Source organism: Microcaecilia unicolor, chromosome 1, assembly GCF_901765095.1.
Source record: "Microcaecilia unicolor chromosome 1, aMicUni1.1, whole genome shotgun sequence".
Lineage (NCBI taxonomy): Eukaryota > Metazoa > Chordata > Amphibia > Gymnophiona > Siphonopidae > Microcaecilia > Microcaecilia unicolor.
Genome location: NC_044031.1, coordinates 701,165,090 through 701,187,385, shown reverse-complemented (window position 1 = coordinate 701,187,385; position 22,296 = coordinate 701,165,090). Strand labels below are relative to the sequence as shown.

Below are 22,296 nucleotides of genomic sequence, written 5' to 3'. Positions count from 1 at the left end.
AATGCATTTACTAGCGAACTCATCTGTATGTTTTGTGGTATGGAAGACAGAGGAGGGATGGGAGTGAGAGCACATGTAATGTACAGATTCAAAATTCATAACCCATGATCCTGAAGTCTAATGACTTGTTTTTTTTTTGTAACCCAAGTCACGACTGCAATTTAAATTGAAGATTGTTGATCATAGTTCATATTTTTAAAATGGAGGGGTAGATATTCAGAGTGATTTAACCAGGCAAGAGACAATCTTGCCTGGATAAATCACTGTGGACTGGCCAACCCCAGATTTCATTGTTAAGTGCTGCTGACAATCCAGTGCAACCACCTCAGCACTATCTGGTTAGCATCAGGAATGGTGAAGGGATGGAATTAGGGCAGAACTGGGATAATTTACTTGATTAGCACCTTGAATTGTGGAAAGAGTGTATTATAAATATTTTAAATAAATAAATATTCAGCCCACTTATGGGGTGATTCTCAGTAGATCACCTCAAGTTATAGGGCAGGATGATGCACGCTAACCCTGGGATTCTATATAGCGTGACTTAAGTTGCGCATGCAAATCCAGTCGTATTCTGTATTTGCTCATGCAACTTAATTAGTTAACAAGCCAATCAGTGCTGATAATTGCCAATTAACAAGCAATTATTGACACTAATTGGCATTAATTAGAATTTACTTGCACAACTGTCTAAGCGTATTCTATAACATGATATACGTAAATTCTAAGTCGCATAGTTGAAAAGGGGGTGTGGCCATGGGATTGGAATAGGCGGGTCAAAGGCATTTTAAAAATCTATGCTTTGTTATAGAATATACGCAGTAGGCGCCTAACTTAGGCGTTGGCATTTACACCAAGTTTTTACTTGGCTTAACTGCCCGTGACTTAATTTAGTCACATAGATGGGCGCTTGGCGAATTCTATAAACTGTGCATAAATGTAGGCATAGTCTATAAAGCATGCCTAAATTAAGGCATACTTCATAGAATATGCTTAGGCATATTTTATTTTGGCGCTGATTTTTTTAGGCATGATATATAGAATCTAGCCCTAAGTGCGGATTCTATAATGGCAGTTCCCTATAAATACAATAAAAATAAATATTCTGCTATTTACCCACCAAGGATAAATGTGGATTACAATCTGAATAAAACTAGGCCATCACTAGGAAAAAGTACAAAGATTACACAATAATATATAAACCCAAGCTATACTATATCAGTACATTAAATAAAAAACTACATTAAGTAAGTGGAAAACAGATGAGCCTTTAAAAATCTATGAAATCTTAAATAGGATGCTACCAATCTTAGCTCCAAAAGAAGGGAATTCCAGCATTGCACTGAGCAATATACAAAACTGGAGCTATGATAAGACTTATATCTCACATTTTTTACAGATGGAAATTGCAACAAACAACGATCCTTAGATCTAACAGAGTGACTTAATGTTCCTACAGTGAATAACTCCACTAAATAATCTGGAACAAAACTATAAAACAGTTTATGAATATGAACACAAAGCTTAAGTTTACACCGTGCTTCAATAGGAAGCCAATGAGGCACCATCGCCTCCTTTTCCCTGCTGGCCATTGCTCTCCTAATGCACCCAAACATCCTTCTAGTTTTTCCCTTTGCCTTTTCTAAATATTAGCTACTAAAGTCTAGACCTTTCCTCAAACTTCGTAAGGTTTCCCCTCATGTAGCCATGGGTGAGCCTGGGCTAGCGCAGCAGTGCACTATTTGTGTAGGTGGTGGGGATCCCCCAAGACCCACCAGCTGAAGACATCTGGAGCCTGCCACCCTCCAGCAGAAAAGCATGGCAGTCAGTAGCAGCACGCTGAGCCACTGACTCTGGCATCATGAATAGGGTTACCATATGTCCGGATTTACTCGGACATGTCCTCTTTTTGAGGACATGTCCGGGCAACCGGGCGGGCTTTGCCAATCTGCCCCGAAGAGGTCACTAGACCACCATGGCAGTAGTAAGGTAAGGGGAGGGGGGTTACGGGGAGGGGGAGTGACGGGGTATGTGACAAGGGGGGGGAAATGTGACAGGGGGTGGAGCGAGGGCTTAAAAGGGGGCAGGCGGGGTGTGAAAGGGGCGGGCATGAAAGGGGGTGGGGCATGTGTCCTCCTTTTTGGGGACAAAATATGGTAACCCTAATCATGAGCATTCTTGGTGTGACATCATGGGAATTTCAGCAGCAGTTAGTGCTGTCTTGAATTCTCTGTGCTGTGCACAGTTCATTCAGTCCATTAAATTACTGCTTCCATAACCCGAGTCCCAGGGCACAGGAGCAAGAGAGTGTCAGCAGACACAGGAAGGTAAGGAGTTGGGGGCCGCGGCAGCGGTCCGAGTATGTGTGTGTATGTGGGGTGGGGAGGGGAGGGGAGGGGAAGAATGGTGGCTGCGGCAGCCCTGCCTCGGGCCCAGCCCTGTCTCTCTGTGGCCCTGATGGCAGCTCTGATAGCCGATAGGAAGAGGCTGCCTGCATTTTATTCCAGCACTCATCTCTAGGCCTCTATTCCTGATCAGATAGACAGCTTGGAGCCAGTTTCTGTTATGGCCTTTCAGTGAACTAGATGCTTTCTGGCACTTGTCAGGAATCACATGCTCACTAGAAGCTTCCATTACAGAATAAGCTTTCACTGTGCAGCATCAGGATGCCTAAATGGAGAATCCCACTTACAGAATTGCCCCCACAGTGATGAGTACATGAGAGGTGACAACCCAGAGAAGGACACCGACCACAGGGATTCCTCAAAAACACTTTATTCAGTTCCAGTTGACACTGTGTTAGAGATGTTAATTGATCTGATGCAGCCACATTTTGGCTAAATGCCTGCCTCATGGGTCTAAAAACTTATGAAATGCTGCCAATGGAAATAAAGTTTCTCAGCATACCATACTGCATTCAAAGCACATTATTAGTAGCACCGCACAGGCTTTTCAAAGGCTAGATTGGAACGTGGTGTCACTTTCCATCTAGCCCAGTATCCTGCAACCAAAAGTGGCCAATCCAGGTCACACGTACCTGACCAAATCCAGAGGAGTAACAAGACTCCACATTACTGACTCCAGGGAAAAGTCTAACTCAGTATGGCAAGTTTTATGTTCCCACATTTTAGGTCTGCTATTGTCAAGTCTAAAGCGGCTGAATATCACAGCTATGGATAATTTTTAGCATTGCCTCATCCCCACCCTGATTCTAGCCCATTATTGTATGGTTAATATCTTGCTGTTTAGCAATTGAAATGGCCTAATATTATCAGTGAATGTATATCTTGCTTTTGAATATCAGCCTAAGTCTCTTTTTGGGGATATACTTTAAATATGTGTCAATCTGCATTTGGTTTTAATCAGAAATGGTTCATCTATGTCTAGTTTCATATATGCAAAGGTTTTTCTCTGAGCTTTCCACTTCTTATCCAGTGTAATGTGGGAACAATTCTGTGAAACAGTTTGTTAGATCATTTTCCACTAAGTGCTGCAGATGGACCATTCTGCCAGTCAACATTGTTATTTCAAGAGAGAGATAGGGTTCAGGAAACTTCTTTGGACTGATAAAGCAGAGAAAGGAGATAGGATTTCATATACCTCCTTTCTGTGTTTACAATCAAAGCGGTTTACATATTATATACAGACATTTATTTTGTACCTGGGGCAATGGAGGGTTACACCGTGGTCCGACCACCACAAAGCAAAACTCCGCCTCCAATGGCGAAAGAAAGACTCACCCAATAAACAAATACGAAAAACCTACACCACAAGAGGAAGAATAGACTCAGCAACATTTTGGCAACAAATTTACGATAATGAATGGACTACAAAAACTGATACACACCAATTCCTCCAAGAATGGGATAAAAGATGCAAACACATACTAGATGACATAGCCCCGATCCAAACCAGAACCTCACATAGAAAGAACTCACTACCATGGTTTAACGAAGACCTGAAAAAACTTAAAACACAAGTTAGAAGACTGGAACGAGCATGGAACAAACAAAAAAACAACTCCACATACGAAGCCTGGAAACAACTACATAGGAAATACAAATAAACCATAAGACAAACTAAAAGAACTTACTACAAAACCATAATCGGACCAAATTACAAAGACACACACAAACTCTTCCAACTAGTGAACAAATTACTAGACACCACACCGGTCACATCTAACAATACAGAGGCACCAACAGCAGACAGCCTCGCAAAATACTTCAATGAGAAAGTCGTAAAACTACGACAACAAATACCCAGCAGCACCATCGACTACACCACAATCCTCGACTGCCTAGACCCAGGCTCTGGTGTATACCCTGCGGACAGAACTTGGACAAACTTCGAGACGGTATCAGAAGGCAGCATCTCCCAAATGCTCAAGAGATATGCCAAATCTTACTGTAAACTAGACATATGTCCCAACAACCTCATAACATTCGCTCCTCAACTATTTATAACAGACCTCACAGAACATCTGAATTACATGCTACAAAATGGTCTCTTCCCAAAGGAGAAAGGAAATATTCTACTCATACCCATACCCAAAGACGCAAAGAAAAATGCTAGCGAACTTACTAACTACAGACCAGTAGCATCTATCCCCCTAATAACCAAACTAACAGAAGGAATGGTAACCAAACAACTAACTGACTACCTAAATAAGTTCTCAATACTCCATGACTCCCAATCTGGCTTTCGTGCTAACCACAGTACTGAAACAGTACTAGTCACTCTCATGTCCAAATTCAGACAACTAATCGCAACTGGCAATAACATACTACTTCTACAATTCGACATGTCCAACGCTTTCGATATGGTCGACCACAGTATTCTACTACATCTTCTCGAATACTTCGGAATCGGAGGCAATGCTCTTAACTGGTTCAAAGGATTCCTAACCACAAGATCGTACCAAGTGACATCCAACTCGACTACATCTGCCACATGGACACCTGAATGTGGAGTTCCACAGGGATCCCCCCTCTCACCGACTTTATTCAATCTAATGATGATACCTTTGGCTAAACTACTATCCAACCAACACCTCAACCCATATATATACGCAGACGACGTAACAATTTACATCCCATTCAAACAGGACCTACAAGAAATCTCCAACGATATCAACCAAAGTCTGCATATCATGCACTCATGGGTGGACGCATTCAAGCTCAAACTGAATGCAGAAAAACCCCAATGCCTAATACTCACTACTCAACACAATACGAACAAATTCACCACCATAAACACATCAAATCTGACACTCCCTATATCGGACATCCTAAAAATCCTAGGAGTGACTATCGACCGTCATTTAACACTTGAGAGTCATACGAACAACACAACCAAGAAGATGTTCCACTCAATGTGGAAATTAAAAAGAGTAAAACAGTACTTCCCAATGACAGTCTTCCGTAACTTGGTACAATCAATGGTGCTCAGCCACCTAGACTACTGTAATGCACTATATGCTGGCTGTAAAGAACAAACAATCAAGAAACTCCAAACAGCCCAGAACACCACAGCCAGACTTATATTTGGAAACGCAAAATATGAAAGTGCTAAACCATTACGAGCAAAACTACACTGGCTCCCACTCAAAGAACGCATTATGTTTAAGATTTGTACACTAGTTCATAAAATCATCCATGGAGATGCCCCAGCGTATATGTCAGACCTGATAGACTTACCGACAAGGAACGCCAAAAGATCAGCCCGCACGTTCCTTAATCTTCATCTCCCAAGCTGCAAAGGTTTAAAATACAAACTTACACATGCAGCAAACTTCACCTACTTGAGTGCCAAGCTATGGAACGCACTGCTGCAAAACCTGAGAGGGATCTACGAATTAACAAACTTTCGAACATCACTGAAGACCCATCTTTTTAAAAAGGCATACCATACAGAATAACAATTACAAATCTACACATCTCCCACATCTTTACTCAGATCTATTTTTATAATATCTGCTTGCTTTAAACTCTATTACGTTATTCAACATCACTATGTAACAATAAGTGATTACGTTCTAATCTATCACCACCAAGAGCAATTTATTGTAAGCCACATTGAGCCTGCAAAGAGGTGGGATAATGTGGGATACAAATGCAATAAATAATAATAATAATATATAGCGCGACTTAAGTTGTGCACGCAAATCCAGTCGTATTCTGGATTTGCACGCACAACTTAATTAGTTAACATGCCAATCAGAGCTGATAATGGCCACTTAACAAGCAATTATTGATACTAATTAGCATTAATTAAAATTTAAGCACACCACTGTCTAAGCGAATTCTATAATATGATGCGTGTAAATTCCAAGTTGCATAGTTGAAAAGGGGGCGTGGTCATAGGCATAAATGGACAGGTTGTGGGCTTTTCTAAAATCTATGTATGTTATTGAATATACCCGGTCTGTGCCTTATTTAGGCATCAGCATTTACACCATGTTTTACTTGGCATAACTGCTCGTGACTAAATTTAGTCACGTGGATGGGCGCTTGGCAAATTCTATAAACTGCACAGAAATTTAGGTGCATTCTAAATTTAGGCATATTTTATAGAATACGCTTAGGTGTATTTTGTTTTGGCTGATTTTTTAGTTGTGATATATAACATCTAGTCCTAAGTGACTTGCCCAGAGTCACAAGGAGCTGCAGTGGGAACTGATCCCAGTTCACCAGGATCAAAGCCCGCTGCACTAACCACTAGGCTACTCTTCGACTCCAGAGAACTTCTCTCCTTTCTAATCCATCCCTTCTGTTCCCGTCTTTTTACAGGGGCTTATGCAGAGACATATGCCCCTTGATTTTATATAGGTCACCCAAAGTTGGGCACCAAGGGCAGATGCACGCACAAATTATCTTATTTATTTATTTATTCATACTTGTATCTCACAATTATCCAAAATGGAGTTTCGGTTCAATGTGGCTTACATTTAACAGTTGTTAAAGATTACATTGATTCAATTACATTTACAAGATTATATGATGCTTTGTTTTGTTTTGGTTGGTTGGCAAGGTAACTATTAGTGGGTATGGAATACTCAATAATGAGTTTCTTGAGAAGGTATGTCTTTGTTCTTTTCTTAAGGGAAAAGATGTGTTACAGTTAGAGCTTGTGTTGTATATTGTTGTTCCAGAATCATTAGTGCATGATTTACTCAGAATTTCCTGAAGAGGTAAGTCTTTAGGTCTTTTCTGAACTGAAGGTAGTTCGTTATGCTTCTTATGACAATGGGAATTGAGTTCCACCATTTTGAGCCCAGGTAGCTAAACCCTGCCATGTAGGTGGACTAGTATAGTATATTTTTGTAGTTGGGCAGGTGAAGTAGTAGGTAACCTCTGGTTTCGGGTTTGCACTTCTTGGTGATAGTTTGACCATGTCTAGCATGTAGTCCGGTGACATGTCAAACAGTATTTTGAAGATGATTGTACTAGCTTTGAAAAATAGTCTGGCCTTGATTGGGAGCCAATGCAGCATTATGAGTAGTGGGGTTGCTCTATCATATTTCAACGTTTTGAATATCAGTCTCACTGCTCTGTTTTGGACGGTCTGCAGTGATCGTAGTAGGTTTTCTTTGCAGCCTATGTATGCTGCATTGCAGTAGTCTAGTTGGGACAATATCAGCTTCTGTGCTATAAGATGGAATGACTGTATGGGGAAATAATCTCAGATTCTAAATTAATTAGTTAATGAGGCATCAACAATCAATAATTGCTGTTAATGACCAACAATTTTGAATTACGTGCGCATTTGCCCTATTCTGTAATATCCCTGTCTAAATTTTATAGTACTCAACTCCAAAGGGGTGTGACAATGGGAGGAGTATGGGAAGATCAGGGGGCATTCCCAGAAGTTAGGCACAATGTTATAGAACTTGGATTTGTATGCCCAACTGATGTACAGTATATTGGGTGCCAGCATTTACATCAGGTTTTGGCACGCATAAATGTTGGCTCCCAAAGTTAGGCACAAAATCCACATTAAGCTAGTGTTTTATAAAGGGTGCTTTGCATGGGGTACCCTTTATAGAATACTAATTTGGTGTGGATCTTTCTGGTGCCTAACATTGGATGCCATTTACTGAATCTGGCCCAGAGTGCAGGAACAGAGTATAATAGTGTTGGTCAAAGTGTCCAATCATTCAGATCTTAAAATCTACGTCCAACATGTTTCGCATTTGTAATGCCTGCATCGGGGCCTGGGCAGGTGTTAGGGGGTGGCAAACAGAGCAATTGCCCTGGGCCCCCATACCACAAGGGGCCCTAAACCTGTCTCAAGCTAACGGAGGTATAGGCTGAGGACCAGCTTTTGAGCGCCCTCCCCAGTTTCTGCCCTGGGCTCCTGAATGTCTAACACTAGATGGGGGCACAATAACAATATTCATAGAACAAGGATCACACCTTTGCAGAGAATGCTTAATATTTCAAAAGATTGCCTACAAAGAGCTCCCTAAGATCAATGTGTACTTTACAAAATCACAAAAATAGTGGTAATGGAACTCTGTATTTGAAACAGATGGCGACATGGCTGTAATACTGTGACATAGTGCAAATTAATTTGAAAGATAACCCTCCAGTGCCAGTCCATTAGAAGATCTGGTTTGCACTAAGTCATACACCACTGCCTCCAGCTGCTTAACACTTTTATTATGAGTAGATAGACACATGGATTTAAATAATAGAGAAATAGCAAAATTGTTTTTGGATAAATTTTCAGTAGTGCCCTTAAATACAAAACTACATGTATATAACGTTACCAGATGCCCCCGATTTTCAGGGATTGTCCTCTACTTTAGAACCCTGCCCCCAATTCCTTCCTGTTTGGCAACTTTCTGTCCCCAATTTTAGGAATTGCCATATTGTAGTTTGGCATTGCCCTGCTTGTCTCCCTCATGTGGTCCAGCATCTCCCTATGTTGCAGTCACCTCCTGGATTCAGCCTCTCTTCTCAAACCTTCTTTTGCAGCTCCTTCCCTCTGGTATCAGCATTAAAAAGTATAGTGGCCCAATGCGGAGCCTCCTCTCAAGCACGTTGTGCATCTCTGCTGGGTCCTGTCCCGTGGCAATAGGAAGAGTATGTCAGAAGTAGTGAAACCTAGCAGAGGTGCACAGTGTGCTTGAGAGGAGGCTCTGCATTGCACTGCTATACTTTTTAATGCTGAAACTGGAGGGAAGGAGCCACAAAGGGAAGTTTGAAGCTAGAGATGGGGGAAGGAGAGAGATGGAGATGGATAGACTGGCTAGACTAGAAGGGGGAGGGAAGAGATAGGTGGAGATGGCTAACAGGGCCAGCTCAAGAGACTGTGGTGCCCTGAGCCAACTTTTCCATTGATCCCCCCCCCCCTGCATTCTGATATCTCTCTCCTCCCCCCCCCCCAACCTGTGATCTGGTATCTACCCTGCTCTAAGTCTCCCTCTCCTGCTGGACTAGATATAAAAGGTACCAAAATCCCAGTCCGGCATCTATCCCTCTAGAAGTTTGAAAGTACACTGGACTGGGATTTTGGTACCCTTTATCACTTTTGCCCCGGGCCAGGGCCTCACCTGGTTCACAGGTTGAGCTGGCCCTGATGGTTGAACTAGAAGAGGGAGGAGATGGGGAGGTGAAGATGGTTGAACTGGGGGAGAAGATAGAGAGGTGGAGATAGCTGGACTTGAAGGGAGAGAAGAAAGAGAGGTGAATATGGTTGGATAGGAAAGGTAGATGGGAGAGAGAGGTGAAAATGTTGAACTAGAAGGACAAAAGAGAGAGTGATGGGACTGTCTAGATTGGAAGAGGAAGGAGAGAGAGAAGTGGAGATAGCTGGACTGGAAGGGGAGTGGGGATAGGAAAGAGAGGTGGAAATGCTACGCCATTGGGGAGGGTGGTTATAGGGGAGAGAACAGGTGTGGACTAACAGTGGTCTGAGCCCTCGAGTAATACGGGTCATCGGCCCCTAACCACCTATCAGCTAGGGGAGAGTGGACCTTCGGGTACTGCCCTGTTGTTTCAATGTTTGGTCCACTCCTGGGAGAGAATGAGAGTATATCAGGAGGGAGAGAGAGTGAAAATGAAAAAGAGTTCCGAAAGGAGGAATGGAGAAAATATGGGAATAAAATGCTGGAGAAAGAAGATGAAAAAGGAGAGAGAGAAGGAATGGGAAGAAGATCTGGGAGGGTAGAAAAAAAAGGGGAAATCAAGGGAAAGGGATAGAAACATACATAGAGAAGAAAAAGTACTCATAGCAGGCCTAATTGCCTACAGTAAGGCACAGTTTATGCCTAAGTATGATTCTATAAAGAATGCATAATCTTTATAAAATTGCACTAAGGAGGTCTTTTACAAAGGCCCAGTAGCATTTTTAATGTGTGCTAAATGCTAGAGACACCCATAGAAATATATGGGCATCTCTAACATTTAGCGCATGCTTACTTTTAGTGTGCGCTAAAAATGCTAGCATGCCTTTGTAAAAGACCCACTAAGGGGGTCTTTTACAAAGCGTTGGTAAATCCGCGGGCTTACTGAACACTAAATCGGGACTACCTTCGGCCCAATGCGGCCGCCGACGGTAGTTCTGCCCCAAGTGCGCACCATTTGCAGGGGAAAAGAGAACCTTTGGAATTGGTTTGCATGGCGGTAACCCGGCGGTAAACAGGCCTCACCTGCATTGCCCGTTTGCTGCCGGGTTACTGTGGGAGCCCTTATTGCCACCTCAATGGGTGGCGGTAAGGACTCCCCGCCACATGACCCCACGGTAAGAGTTCTTTTACCGCATGGCCATGTTTGGGGGCTTTTAACCTGCTGCAGTAAAAAGGGCCCCGGCAAAAGGGAAAAATGGCCCCCGCCGCTAGGGCAGGGCTCTTTTTCCCCACAGCTTGGTACAAAGACCCCTAAGTGCATTAAATTTTTGGCACTGATTTTTAGATGCTAGTTAGAGAATATACCCCGTAGTGTGCACAAACAGGAAAATTACCGCAAGACACTTTAGTACATTCTGCGGTAAATCTTTTTAGGCACACTAAACCTTTGTTAGGGCTTAGCACACCTTAGTAAAGGGTTCCTAAAATAACATAAACAGACAAAATAAAATCCAAATTTCCCCAAATACTGACATAACATTCAAATTAAAAAAAAAAATAAGAAGAAAGAATAAAGGTGCCAGGGTCTGTCTCTCCCAAAACTAAATGCAGACATACCAAGATTTAACCTTCAGCTGTCTTTTGTACTGTGTGAAATCTGTAAGCAATCTGAGATGCTCAGGCAGTTCATTCCAAAGTTTGCGATTGAAAAGCTGATTCTTGAGTTTTAGCCACTTATTCACAAAGGGCACAGAGAGCTGATGCATCCCTTCTAACCTCAATGTCTGATTTGGATGATAAACATGGAGAACTTCAGCCAAATAGAATGGAGCTGAGCCAGACAATATTTTATAAACAAGCTGAAACAATGTACATCTGATATGATGTTGAATAGGAAGCCAATGTAACTCTTGTAAAGTGGGAGAGACATGGTCAAATCGTTTAATATCTGCCACCAACCTCACCACTGCATTTTGCGCAATTTTCAATGCTTTACACCATGCCTGTGGAAGCCCCAGATACAAAATGTTACAATAGTAAAATAGTACACCACTTTGAGTGAATTCCTTCAAAAGGTGGTAAATAAATCCTAATAAATAAATAGTCCAAGTTTGCCAAAATCAGACTTTGGACCACTATCCAGAAGTCTTCCACAGGTAACATAGGTTTTATCCAGCTTAAAACATGAAGCAAATAGAATGAAGAATAATCACCTGAGTCACTTGAGCTTGCATACTCAAGCGAGAGTCCAAGATAACACCAAGATTTAAAACCTGATCCTTAGCAATACCGTATTCTGAAAAACCACTGGTTCAAATTGAGATGAAGTAACACACCATCCAATTATCATCAGTTCTGTCTTCGGCAGATTCAAAGCAAGCTTATTTGCCATCATCCAAGACTGAATGGTCTCCAAAGAAGACTTCAGTCTCACTGATTCTGAACAATAGGAATCATCAATAGAGAAAAAAAAATTTGAAAGAGGGCAAGGTAAATTTCTCGCAGATTCTCTGATTTTTGCAGATTTAAATGGTAGATTGTTAGTCAGCACAAGTTGCCAATCAAAGAATGGATTCATTTTAAGATCTTGGAGGCCCTTTTACTAAGCCATATAAGGCTCTACGTTTGCCCAACGCGTGCCAAACTCAAGTTGCCTTTTGGTGCTCTTCCGATACGCACGTCTGAAAAATAATCATTATTATTGGATGTGCGTATCAGATGCACGCCAAGTGGCATTTAGCGCATGTAGGTCATTACTGCTCGGTTACCATGTTACCACTAGGTCAATGGCTGGTGGTAAAGTCACAGGCTCAAAATGGACGCGCAACAATTTTGATTTTGCTGCACGTCCATTTTCAGCAAAAATTTTAAAAAGGGCTTTTTTACAGGCATGCTGAAAAATGGATTGGCGCATGCTCAAAACCCTCGCCAATACTACCGCAAGCCATTTTTCAGCCACCTTAGTAAAAGGACCCCTTGGTATTGGCTCTCAAAGTCCTATAGATGATAAGACCTGTTATCTATGTGACAGATCAAGACAGAGAATTAAGATCTAACCAACAAGTTAGTTGGTGGTCTCTTCTAGATTATTGATTCCCAGAGTATGATTGAGATCCTGAGCTTTTCGATAGCTACTCCACAGTTTTGAACCATTCTACTGATTGAATTGTGACAAGAAACCCATTTGCTGTCTTAAAAAAAACTGGAAGATTTTGTATTCTGTTCTGTTAACTTATACCTGGTTTTAGGTGTGAATAAATATATATTTTTACATTTTAATTTTTATGTTCTATTGGAAATTGCTATATATTTTTATTGTAATTTTATTTTTAGGATATTACATTGAATTGTATGAAATGCGCCACTTTGAATTAGCTTCAGTTAGGTAGGTAGATAGATAGATAAATAAATAAATAAATAAATAGTATTTCCATATTTTGTTATTAGATAATAGGGCAGCTAAAGTGAATAGTAAACAATTTAAACAATACTTTAAAAAATATACTTATTATAAAATAATTGATCTGCAGCCATTAAAATTTTATGACATCAACGGATCTTTTATTTTCAGGTGTTTATAAAATGTAAAAATAGGTGGCTATTTTCCAGCTAATTAGGGGCCCTTTGAGGGAACAAAAATTGGTATTTTTTGATGTTATGGCAGATGGTACCTTTTCTGGCTGAATCAAAAACTGCATTTGCGCAGTCAGAAAAGGAACAAAAACAGAGTGGAAGATCCAAAGCAAGGCAGGAGAGGGGTAAGATTGTATTGGGGAAGTGGGATTTCTCTAGTGCTTACCCCATAAACACATGTTTTATTTTAATTGCATCAGGATGTTTTATCAGAGTTTATCAGTTAAACCCTAAAATAGTACAACACAATTATATTATCTTTCCAGTGCAGATGATCGATTTGATGCTTCATTTCATACCAACGTTTTAGTGAACTCCTCTGGCTACTGTGAATATTTACCACCAGGTATGATTATTTTTGTGTTCTGGAAAACGTACAATGATAAGACTTTTGGTAGCTGCCATGCCCTTCTTCCCGTACCTTTCAGTTCTACATGTTTGCAATTAGTTTCTCTTCTCTATTCTATGTATGTATCAATATATGATATTAAAAATATGGCGCTGCATCAACACAGTACTATAATAAGCAATAATTAGTCACTGGAGATGTTGTGTACCATCTCCCAAATTCTATAAATGGCCCCTAAAGATGGGAGTGCAAATGTGTGCCCAGTTGTTGTTGTTACATTTCTACCCTGCACTTTCCCACTCATGGCAGGCTCAATGTGGCTTACATGGGGCAATGGAGGGTTAAGTGACTTGCCCAGAGTCACAAGGAACTGCCTGTGCTGGGAACTGAACTCAGTTCCTCAGGACCAAAGTCCACCACCCTAACCACTAGGCCACTCCTCCACTCCATAGTTATAGAATAGAATCAGTTATGCATACAACATAATTAGCTAGTTGGTGTGAAATAAGCGATATGTACCATCACGAAAGTTACGCTCAGTGGTTGCTGGAAACTTGGTTGTGCCCGCTTTGAATCATTTACATCTGGATCTAACCAGAAAAGGGACCTTTTTGATTACTGGGCCTTCTGAATGGAACAAGTTACCATCTGAATTGAAACATAAGACTCACTTGCTGGCATTTAAATGCGCTTGAAGGCACATTTGCTAAGTTTGGCCTTCCATGTTACTGTTGGACATATGTAATTTTTAATGCCTGTTTTTTTCTCTCTCCCAAATGGGTTGCAAAGGAGGCTCACTGTATGGATTGCTTTTTGTCGTATTTATGATGCTTGTGTGCTTTGTATATTTTTATTTGTGCTTTTTTGTACCTCGCCCTGGATAAAGGCGGGTTATTAATAATAAATCTAAATGTAAACTATTTATGTATTTATTTGTTGCATTTGTATCCCACATTTTCCCACCTATTTGCAGGCTCAATGTGGCTTACAATGTTCTGCCCTGGCTATTGCCATGGCTGAGTAGAGATACAATTAATAACACAAGAATATAAGTAACATAGTGGAATAAAACATTGGGTATAACGAGATCGATAATGAAAATTACACAGTAGCACAGTAAATTATGGGAGATAAAGACTTGCGTGGTCCATCCAGTCTGTCCAACAAGATGGTTAGAGGCACGCACACTACTCTGTGCTGGCCCCAGTCACCCATGCTTCAATTGGCACTTAATTAGAGATAAGTACCAAAAATTGTTGTTAACAAGCATTAATTGACACTAATTAGAAGTTGCGCACATAATTGATATGCCCCTATTCTGTAAGGGGCCCTTTTACTGAGGTATGCTGAAAAATGACCTTCGCTGGTGTAGACACGTGTATTGGACGTGTGCAGGTCCATTTTTTTAGCGCACCTGCAAAAAAGGCCTTTTTTGCACAAAATGAATGTGTGGCAAAATAAAAATCAGTGTGTGTCCATTTTGAGCCTGAGACCTTACCGCCACCCATTGACTTAGCGGTAAGGTCTCACGCGTTAACCGGGTGGTAATCATCAGTGCGTTTTGGAATTGCGTAGAATTAGAGTTACTGCCCGGGCATATGGTAGCCGGGCAGTAGTTCTAATTTGACATGCACTGTACGCGCATAGGTACCTATACGTTTTAGTAAAAGGGCCCCTTAATGCACAATAATGCATGATAAGTATATTCCAGCCGATATTCAGTGCTATTTAACTGGCCAGAACGGCTGCTGACCGGCTAAATAGCGCTTAACCGGCTATCCGCTGATATTCATCGGAGGATAACCAGTTATCCTCTGCTGAATATCCCTGGTTAGTAGCTAGCAGATAGCTGGTTATATCGCCCAATATAACCGGCTATCTACCTATTTTTAAAGCCGATTTAGCAGTCATGTTTGGCCATGTGAAAAGGTGGGATATCTTTGGCCAGTTTAAAGATAACCGGTTAAGTCCGAATATCGATTTAGCTGGCTATCTTTAAACCAGACAAAAATAAACCGGATATTCGATGCCGGCCACTGAAAACGGCCTGACATTGAATATCCGGGCTCAGCACCGACCACGGGAGTTAGACGGTCTAATTCCCATAGTCTGAATATCGGCCCCATTGTCTCTCTGCATTCACTGTATGGGTAGATGCTGGGCACACCTCCAACATTTACTGCACAGACTTCACAATTACCACGTAATCACTACAAACTTACCACACTTTAGCAAAAGGACTCCATAGATTGTAAGCCATCTGGGAACAGGGAAATACCTAGAGTAAATGAATGTAACTCACCTTTCCACATTAATTTAATTTTTAAAATTACATCCTGTTTTATAGACCAGTAAAATGCAGTATTTAGCAGAACTCCACCTTGTTTATAGTCTCTCCCCTCAGTAATCCCTCCATTAGGCAGGAGAGACTGAGAGGTAGCAGCAGGCAGGGAGCCCAGTGGGGGAAGGGAGACTGTGCTGTAGTAGCTGCTGGTGGAGATCAGCATGGGGGTAATTCTCTAAAGGTTGCATAAAGTTAGTAAACGGTGTGCACTAACCCCCTATTCTGTAAAAGTAACCAAAAATTGTGTGTGCAAATTTGAGTGCACACCCAATTTGCACATGCAATTTAATGAAATAACAAGCTAATTAGTGCCAAATGCAGGATGGGGAGAGAGAAACCTAGGGAAGATGCTAGAAGGGAGAGAGGGGGAATGGGAGAATTGCTGGATGGGAGAGAGGGAGCAAAGGGAGAGATGTTGGATGGGGAGAGAGGGACAAGGGAAGAGATGCTGGATGGGAAAGGGACATGGAGAAAGAGAGATGGTGGATGGGGAGAGAGGAGGCAAGGGGAAGAATGCTGGATAGGGAGAGGGAAGGCAAAGGGAGAAATGCTAGATAGGGAGAGAGGGAGCAAGAGGAGAAATGCTGGATGGGGATAAAGGGACAAGGGAAGAGATGCTGGATGGGAAAGGGACATGGAGAAAGAGAGATGCTGGATGGGGAGAGAGGAGGCAAGGGGAAGAATGCTGAATGGGGAGAGGGAAGGCAAGGGAAGATGATGGATGGGAGAGAGGGGGAAGGGGAGAAATACTGGATGGGGAGAGGGGTCAAGGGGAGAAATGCTGGATGGGGAGAGAGGAGGCAAGTGGAGAAATGCTGGATGAGGAGAGAGGGGACATGGGGAGAGATGGGAAAAGGGGAGAAATGTTGGATGGGGAGAGAAGGTTCAAAGGGAGAGATGCTGGATGGGGAGAGAGGGGGAAAGGGGAGAAATGCTGGATGGAAGTGAGGAGGAGAGAGGAGGCAAATGATGGATGGAAGAGGGGAGAAGAGAGAAGGGAAAATGCTGTTTGGGAGTAAGGACGAGAGAGAGGGCAAATGCAGGATAGAAGTGGGGAGGAGAGAAAGGGGGCAGATGCTAGATGATATGGGGAGGAGAGAAGGACCAATGCTGGATGAAAGTGGGGAGGAGAGAGGGGCAGATGATGGAAGTAGGGAGCAGAGAGGGGGAAATGCTGGATGGAAGTGGGGAAGAGAAAGGGACAAGCTGTAGCTAGGCACAGTCAAACGAGGGGGAAATGTTGGATGGAAGTGGAGAAGAGAGAGAGGCAAGCTGTAGGTATACACAATCAAAAGAGAGAAATTGAAGATTGGATAGTAAGAAAAAACTACATTTGGACAAAGGCAGAAAATAAAATCAAAGAAAGCTGAAAGGAAAAGGAGGAGAGAAAAATGATAAACAGGAAATCCTGGCAATAGAGTTAAGAGAAGACGAGAAAAGCAGAAACCAGAGACTGGGACCAACACAATTGAAAAAAATATGTGGCCAGACAACAAAGGTAGAAAAAAGAATTTTATTTTTAGTTTAAGATAAAGTAGTGTGATAGTTATGTAATTTTTTTGTTTTATTTGTAGTTGTTAATTTGTACTATAGTGAATGGAATATGTTAGTTTTTGAAATTTACATCTGCTATCTTTATAGCAGTACAAAGGGAAATATTTTTGTTTTTCTGGTGTTATCCTGCATGCCAGATTCTGGTTTTGGGGGGTTTCAGCTGATTGTTTTTTGTCTACATATTTTATTAGTTTATGGTCACTCTTAGGGGTTCTTTTGTTGGACCTAGGGACTTGTGTATTATTGTCAATGATGTCTTTTTATACGCTCCATGACTGGTAAGTTAGGTGTGACTATTGTGGGGAGTGAAGCCATAGATAGTGACCCCACCCTTAAAGCTGGCCTTGTATGAGTACCAGTACCTTTTTTTCTTACAATAAAAGCACTGTTGAGATCAGAACACACAGTTCATTTACCGTTAGATTTAGTAGCAAGAGTTCACTATGCTGACACTAGGGGGCTGATATTCAGACCACAAGAGGGAGCCTAGCTAATTCCCGCTGTCGGCGATCAGCCTAGATATTCAATGCCGGGCCGTTTCCAGTGACTGGCATATCTGCTTATTTTTAGCCGGTTTAATATTGACTGGCTATGTCGATATTCAAAGATAGCTGGTTAACTTTAAACCAGCTAAAGATATACCAGCTATTGAGGTGGCCTGATGGCTTGATGTGGCCGCTTACAATAGCTGGATATTAATTGAATATTTGGGGATATCTGGCTATATCACGCGATATAGCTTGTTATCTGAAAGTGCCATTTAACTGGCCACATGCCCTTCCTAGCTGGTTAAATAGTTTTGAATATTGAGGGATAGATCTCCAACTTTTTCCATTGCAGGTGTTCAAACTGTGGATTAAAAACTGGTTAAAAGATAGAAAACAGAGAGTAGGGTTAAAAGGACAGTATTATCAATGGAGAAGGGTAGTTAGTGGGGTTCCCCAGGGCTCTGTGCTGGGACCGCTGCTTTTTAACATATTTATAAATGACCTAGAGATGGGAGAAACTAGTGAGGTAATTAAATTTGCTGATGACACAAAGTTATTCAAAGTCGTTAAATCGCGGGAGGATTGTGAAAAATTACAAGAGGACCTTACGAGACTGGGAGACTGGGCGTCTAAATGGCAGATGACGTTTAATGTGAGCAAGTGCAAAGTGATGCATGTGGGAAAGAGGAACCCGAATTATAGCTACGTCATGAAGGTTCCACGTTAGGAATCACGGACCAAGAAAGGGATCTAGGTGTCGTCGTTGATTATACGTTGAAACCTTCTGCTCAGTGTGCTGCTGTGGCTAAGAAAGCAAATAGAATGTTAGGTATTATTAGGAAAGGAATGGAAAACAAAAATGAGGATGTTATAATGCCTTTGTATCGTTCCATGGATCGACCGCACCTCGAATATTGTGTTCAATTCTGGTTGCCGCATCTCAAAAAAGATATAGTGGAATTAGAAAAGGTGCAGAGAAGGGCGACGAAAATGATAAAGGGGATGGGACGACTTCCCTATGAGGAAAGGCTAAAGCGGCTAGGGTTCTTCAGCTTGGAGAAAAGGTGGCTGAGGGGAGATATGATAGAGGTCTATAAAATAATGAGTGGAGTTGAACGGGTAGATGTGAAGCGTCTGCTCACGGTTTCCAAAAATACTAGGACTAGGGGGCATGCGATGAAGCTACAATGTAGTAAATTTAAAACGAATCGGAGAAAATATTTCTTCAATCAACGTGTAATTAAACTCTGGAATTCGTTGCCAGAGAATGTGGTAAAGGCGGTTAGCTTAGCGGAGTTTAAAAAAGATTTGGACGGCTTCCTAAAGAAAAAGTCCATAGCCCGTTATTAAATGAACTTGGGGAAAATCCACTATTTCTGGGATAAGCAGTATAAAATGTTTTGTACATTTTTGGGATCTTGCCGGGTAATTGTGACTTGGATTGGCCACTGTTGGAAACAGGATGTTGGGCTCGATGGACCTTTGGTCTTTCCCAGTATGGCAATACTTATGGACACATCCATTTATGCAGTGATGTGATACAATTTAAAAAGTTATTGAAGTTTTAGTAGATGACTGCAGAAAAAGACCTGCACGATCCATCCAGTCTGCCCAACAAGATAAACTCATATGTGCTACTTTTTGTGTATACCTTACCTTGATTTGTATCTGTCATTTTCAGGGCACAGACCGTAGAAGTCTGCCCAGCACTAGCCCTGCCTCCCAACCACCAGCCCCGCCTCCCATGTGTGTTTTTAGTTATGTATGGCTTTTTTTTTATTTGCACATTTATACCTCACGCTTTTTGGAAACTGCCTAGGTTGTAGGAGGTATATACATTTTAAAAAATAAATAAATAAATGGTTGTTCCTAATTTCTGTCAGGTGTTTAACTACATAGTAACATAGTAACATAGTAGATGACGGCAGAAAAAGACCTGCATGGTCCATCCAGTCTGCCCAACAAGATAAACTCATATGTGTATACCTTACCTTGATTTGTACCTGCCTTTTTCAGGGCACAGACCGTACAAGTCTGCCCAGCAGTATTTCCCGCCTCCCATCACTGGCTCCGGCACAGACCGTATAAGTCTGCCCTCCACTATCCTCGTCTCCCAACCACCAACCTCTCTTCCCCCACCTGCTCCGTCACCCAATTTAGGCTAAGCTTCTGAGGATCCATTCCTACTGCACAGGATTAGGAATGGATCCTCAGAAGCTTAGCCAAAATTGGGTGGCGGAGCAGGTGGGGGAAGAGAGGTTGGTGGTTGGGAGGCGAGGATAGTGGCAGTATCCTGTAACTTTAGTGTATAAGTGCTGGGCACACCTTGATCTGCCCAAAAGTCTCCTATGTCCACACTCCCCTAGCAGTTGTACACTAAAGGAAAACTCAATAAATGCAGTTACACACATAATTGCAAATTAATACCAATTAGCGACAATTACATCCAATTATAGCAAAATGTTGATTAATGTCAATTAGTGCCTAATTTAACAATTAAGATATATGCATTACTGGCAGATTTTTATAACCTGTATGCACAACTTTACGTGTTATGCATGAAAATAGGTGCACAAGATTATAAAAGTAGTAGCATGATATTCTAGGAATATGCTGAGATTTCTAGTTTGCTTTCTTCGCAGGCATTTTCAAGAGCTCATGTTACATTGATGTGCGTTGGTTTCCATTCGACATTCAGAAGTGCGATTTAAAGTTTGGATCTTGGACTTATGATGGCTGGTCTTTGGACTTGCAAATGCAAGATGCTGTGCTATCTGGTTACATTTCCAACGGGGAATGGGATCTAGTGGGTAAGATTATTGAACTTATTTAGCTAATCCCTAATATTAACCAAGAAATTCCCAATACAGACTTGTGGGGGTTGTATGTTTTTATACTTCCTAGGTTTATCTACACTGTGTTTGAATATAATGGGACCCCCTTTTCTTCTCTATAACAAATAAATGGCTAGAACCAGGCATATTTTCAAAGCACTTAGCCTTCCAAAGTTCCATAGAAACCTATGGAACTTTGGAAGGCTAAGTGCTTTGAAAATATCTAGGTGTACAATAATACAATGTAGCTCACAAACAGGCCTATGGTAAAGCTATAAAATGATCATGCAACATATTATTATTATTATTTATTGCATTTGTACCCCACATTATCCCACCTTTTTGCAGGCTCAATGTGGTTTACGGAGTGTTATGATATAGTCATTACATGATCTTAAATACAGTTGGTAATAAGCTGAAGGTAGATGAGGATTTAAATGGAAAGGTGATAGGTAAGGTCGTGGAATGGTATACTTTTGTTCTTAGAACAGCATTGCTTTAGTGTTCATCAAGGTCTTGATAAATCTGACTAGAAACAACTGCCACCTGGAATCAGTGGCGCAGCTACGGGTGGGTCTGGCTGGGCACAGGCCCACCCATTTTTTGCTCAGGCACACCCAGCAGTGGCACCCCACATCAACATCTCTCCTCTGTGGCGTCCCTGCATCTGCCCACCTATCACTGGACCCCGCTCCTCCCCTCCCCGGTGTACCTTACAGGCGTCTCCGGCACCTGCAGTGATTCATTATTGCTGCCTGCACCGGCCACGCAGGCTTCCATTGGCTGGGTCCTGTCAGACAGGAAACAGGAAATGATGTCAGCGTGGGTGGGACCCGGATGATGAAAGCCTGCAGGGCTGGCACAGGCAGCAATAATGAATCACTGCAGGTGCCGGGGACGAACGGGGTTAAGCGACAGACGGGCAGATGCTGGGATGCTGCAGAGGAGAAGAGATGTTGATATGTGATAGATGAAAAAAAAATCTATAATTTTGTTAAATATCTCGGGGGGGGGGGGGGGGATGACACGTGGCATGGTGTGGAAGGGCCCATCTAAGTTAACTCTGGGCCCATCCAAAATATTGGGTCTGGCTTCACCACTGCCTGGAATACCTTAGGGCTCTGCTTTATCAGCAGTCCTTTTAAACATTATTTAGTACCAACGTGTCATTTATTATCCCATGTTTCATAGGAATGCGAAAAAAGTCCTTAAAAAACTATCGGTCACTAAAACAACAGAGCTATATTTGAATCAGGCTCTAAAGATAAAAACGGTTCTAAAATGGCAAAGAAAAGTACTGCTGTGACAGCAGTGCAAATTGCTATGACCTTCGCATCCCTATGAAACATCATTTGCTACATTTGGACTCTATCACACTTATATGGACTCCTGAGGCAGGCACTTTTGCTGAAACACGGTGCCGTGTTGTCATCATTTTTATACTATTGAACTACGAATTAAAGTATACATTACATCTTCTGTCTCCCTGGTATCATTGGAAGAGTCCCGTTGATCACACT

The 22,296-nt window shown here is 41.8% G+C and overlaps 1 protein-coding gene across 1 annotated transcript in view; it reads left to right on the top strand.

Annotated features, from left to right (window-relative positions):
* LOC115460639 (neuronal acetylcholine receptor subunit alpha-7) overlaps positions 1–22,296 on the top strand; it is a 118,577-nt gene that overhangs the window by 84,532 nt on the left and 11,749 nt on the right. The window contains exons 5-6 of the mRNA XM_030190405.1: positions 13,474–13,553; positions 20,585–20,752. Of these exons, the coding sequence (XP_030046265.1) occupies positions 13,474–13,553; positions 20,585–20,752 (248 nt within the window). The remainder of the gene's footprint in view (positions 1–13,473; positions 13,554–20,584; positions 20,753–22,296) is intronic.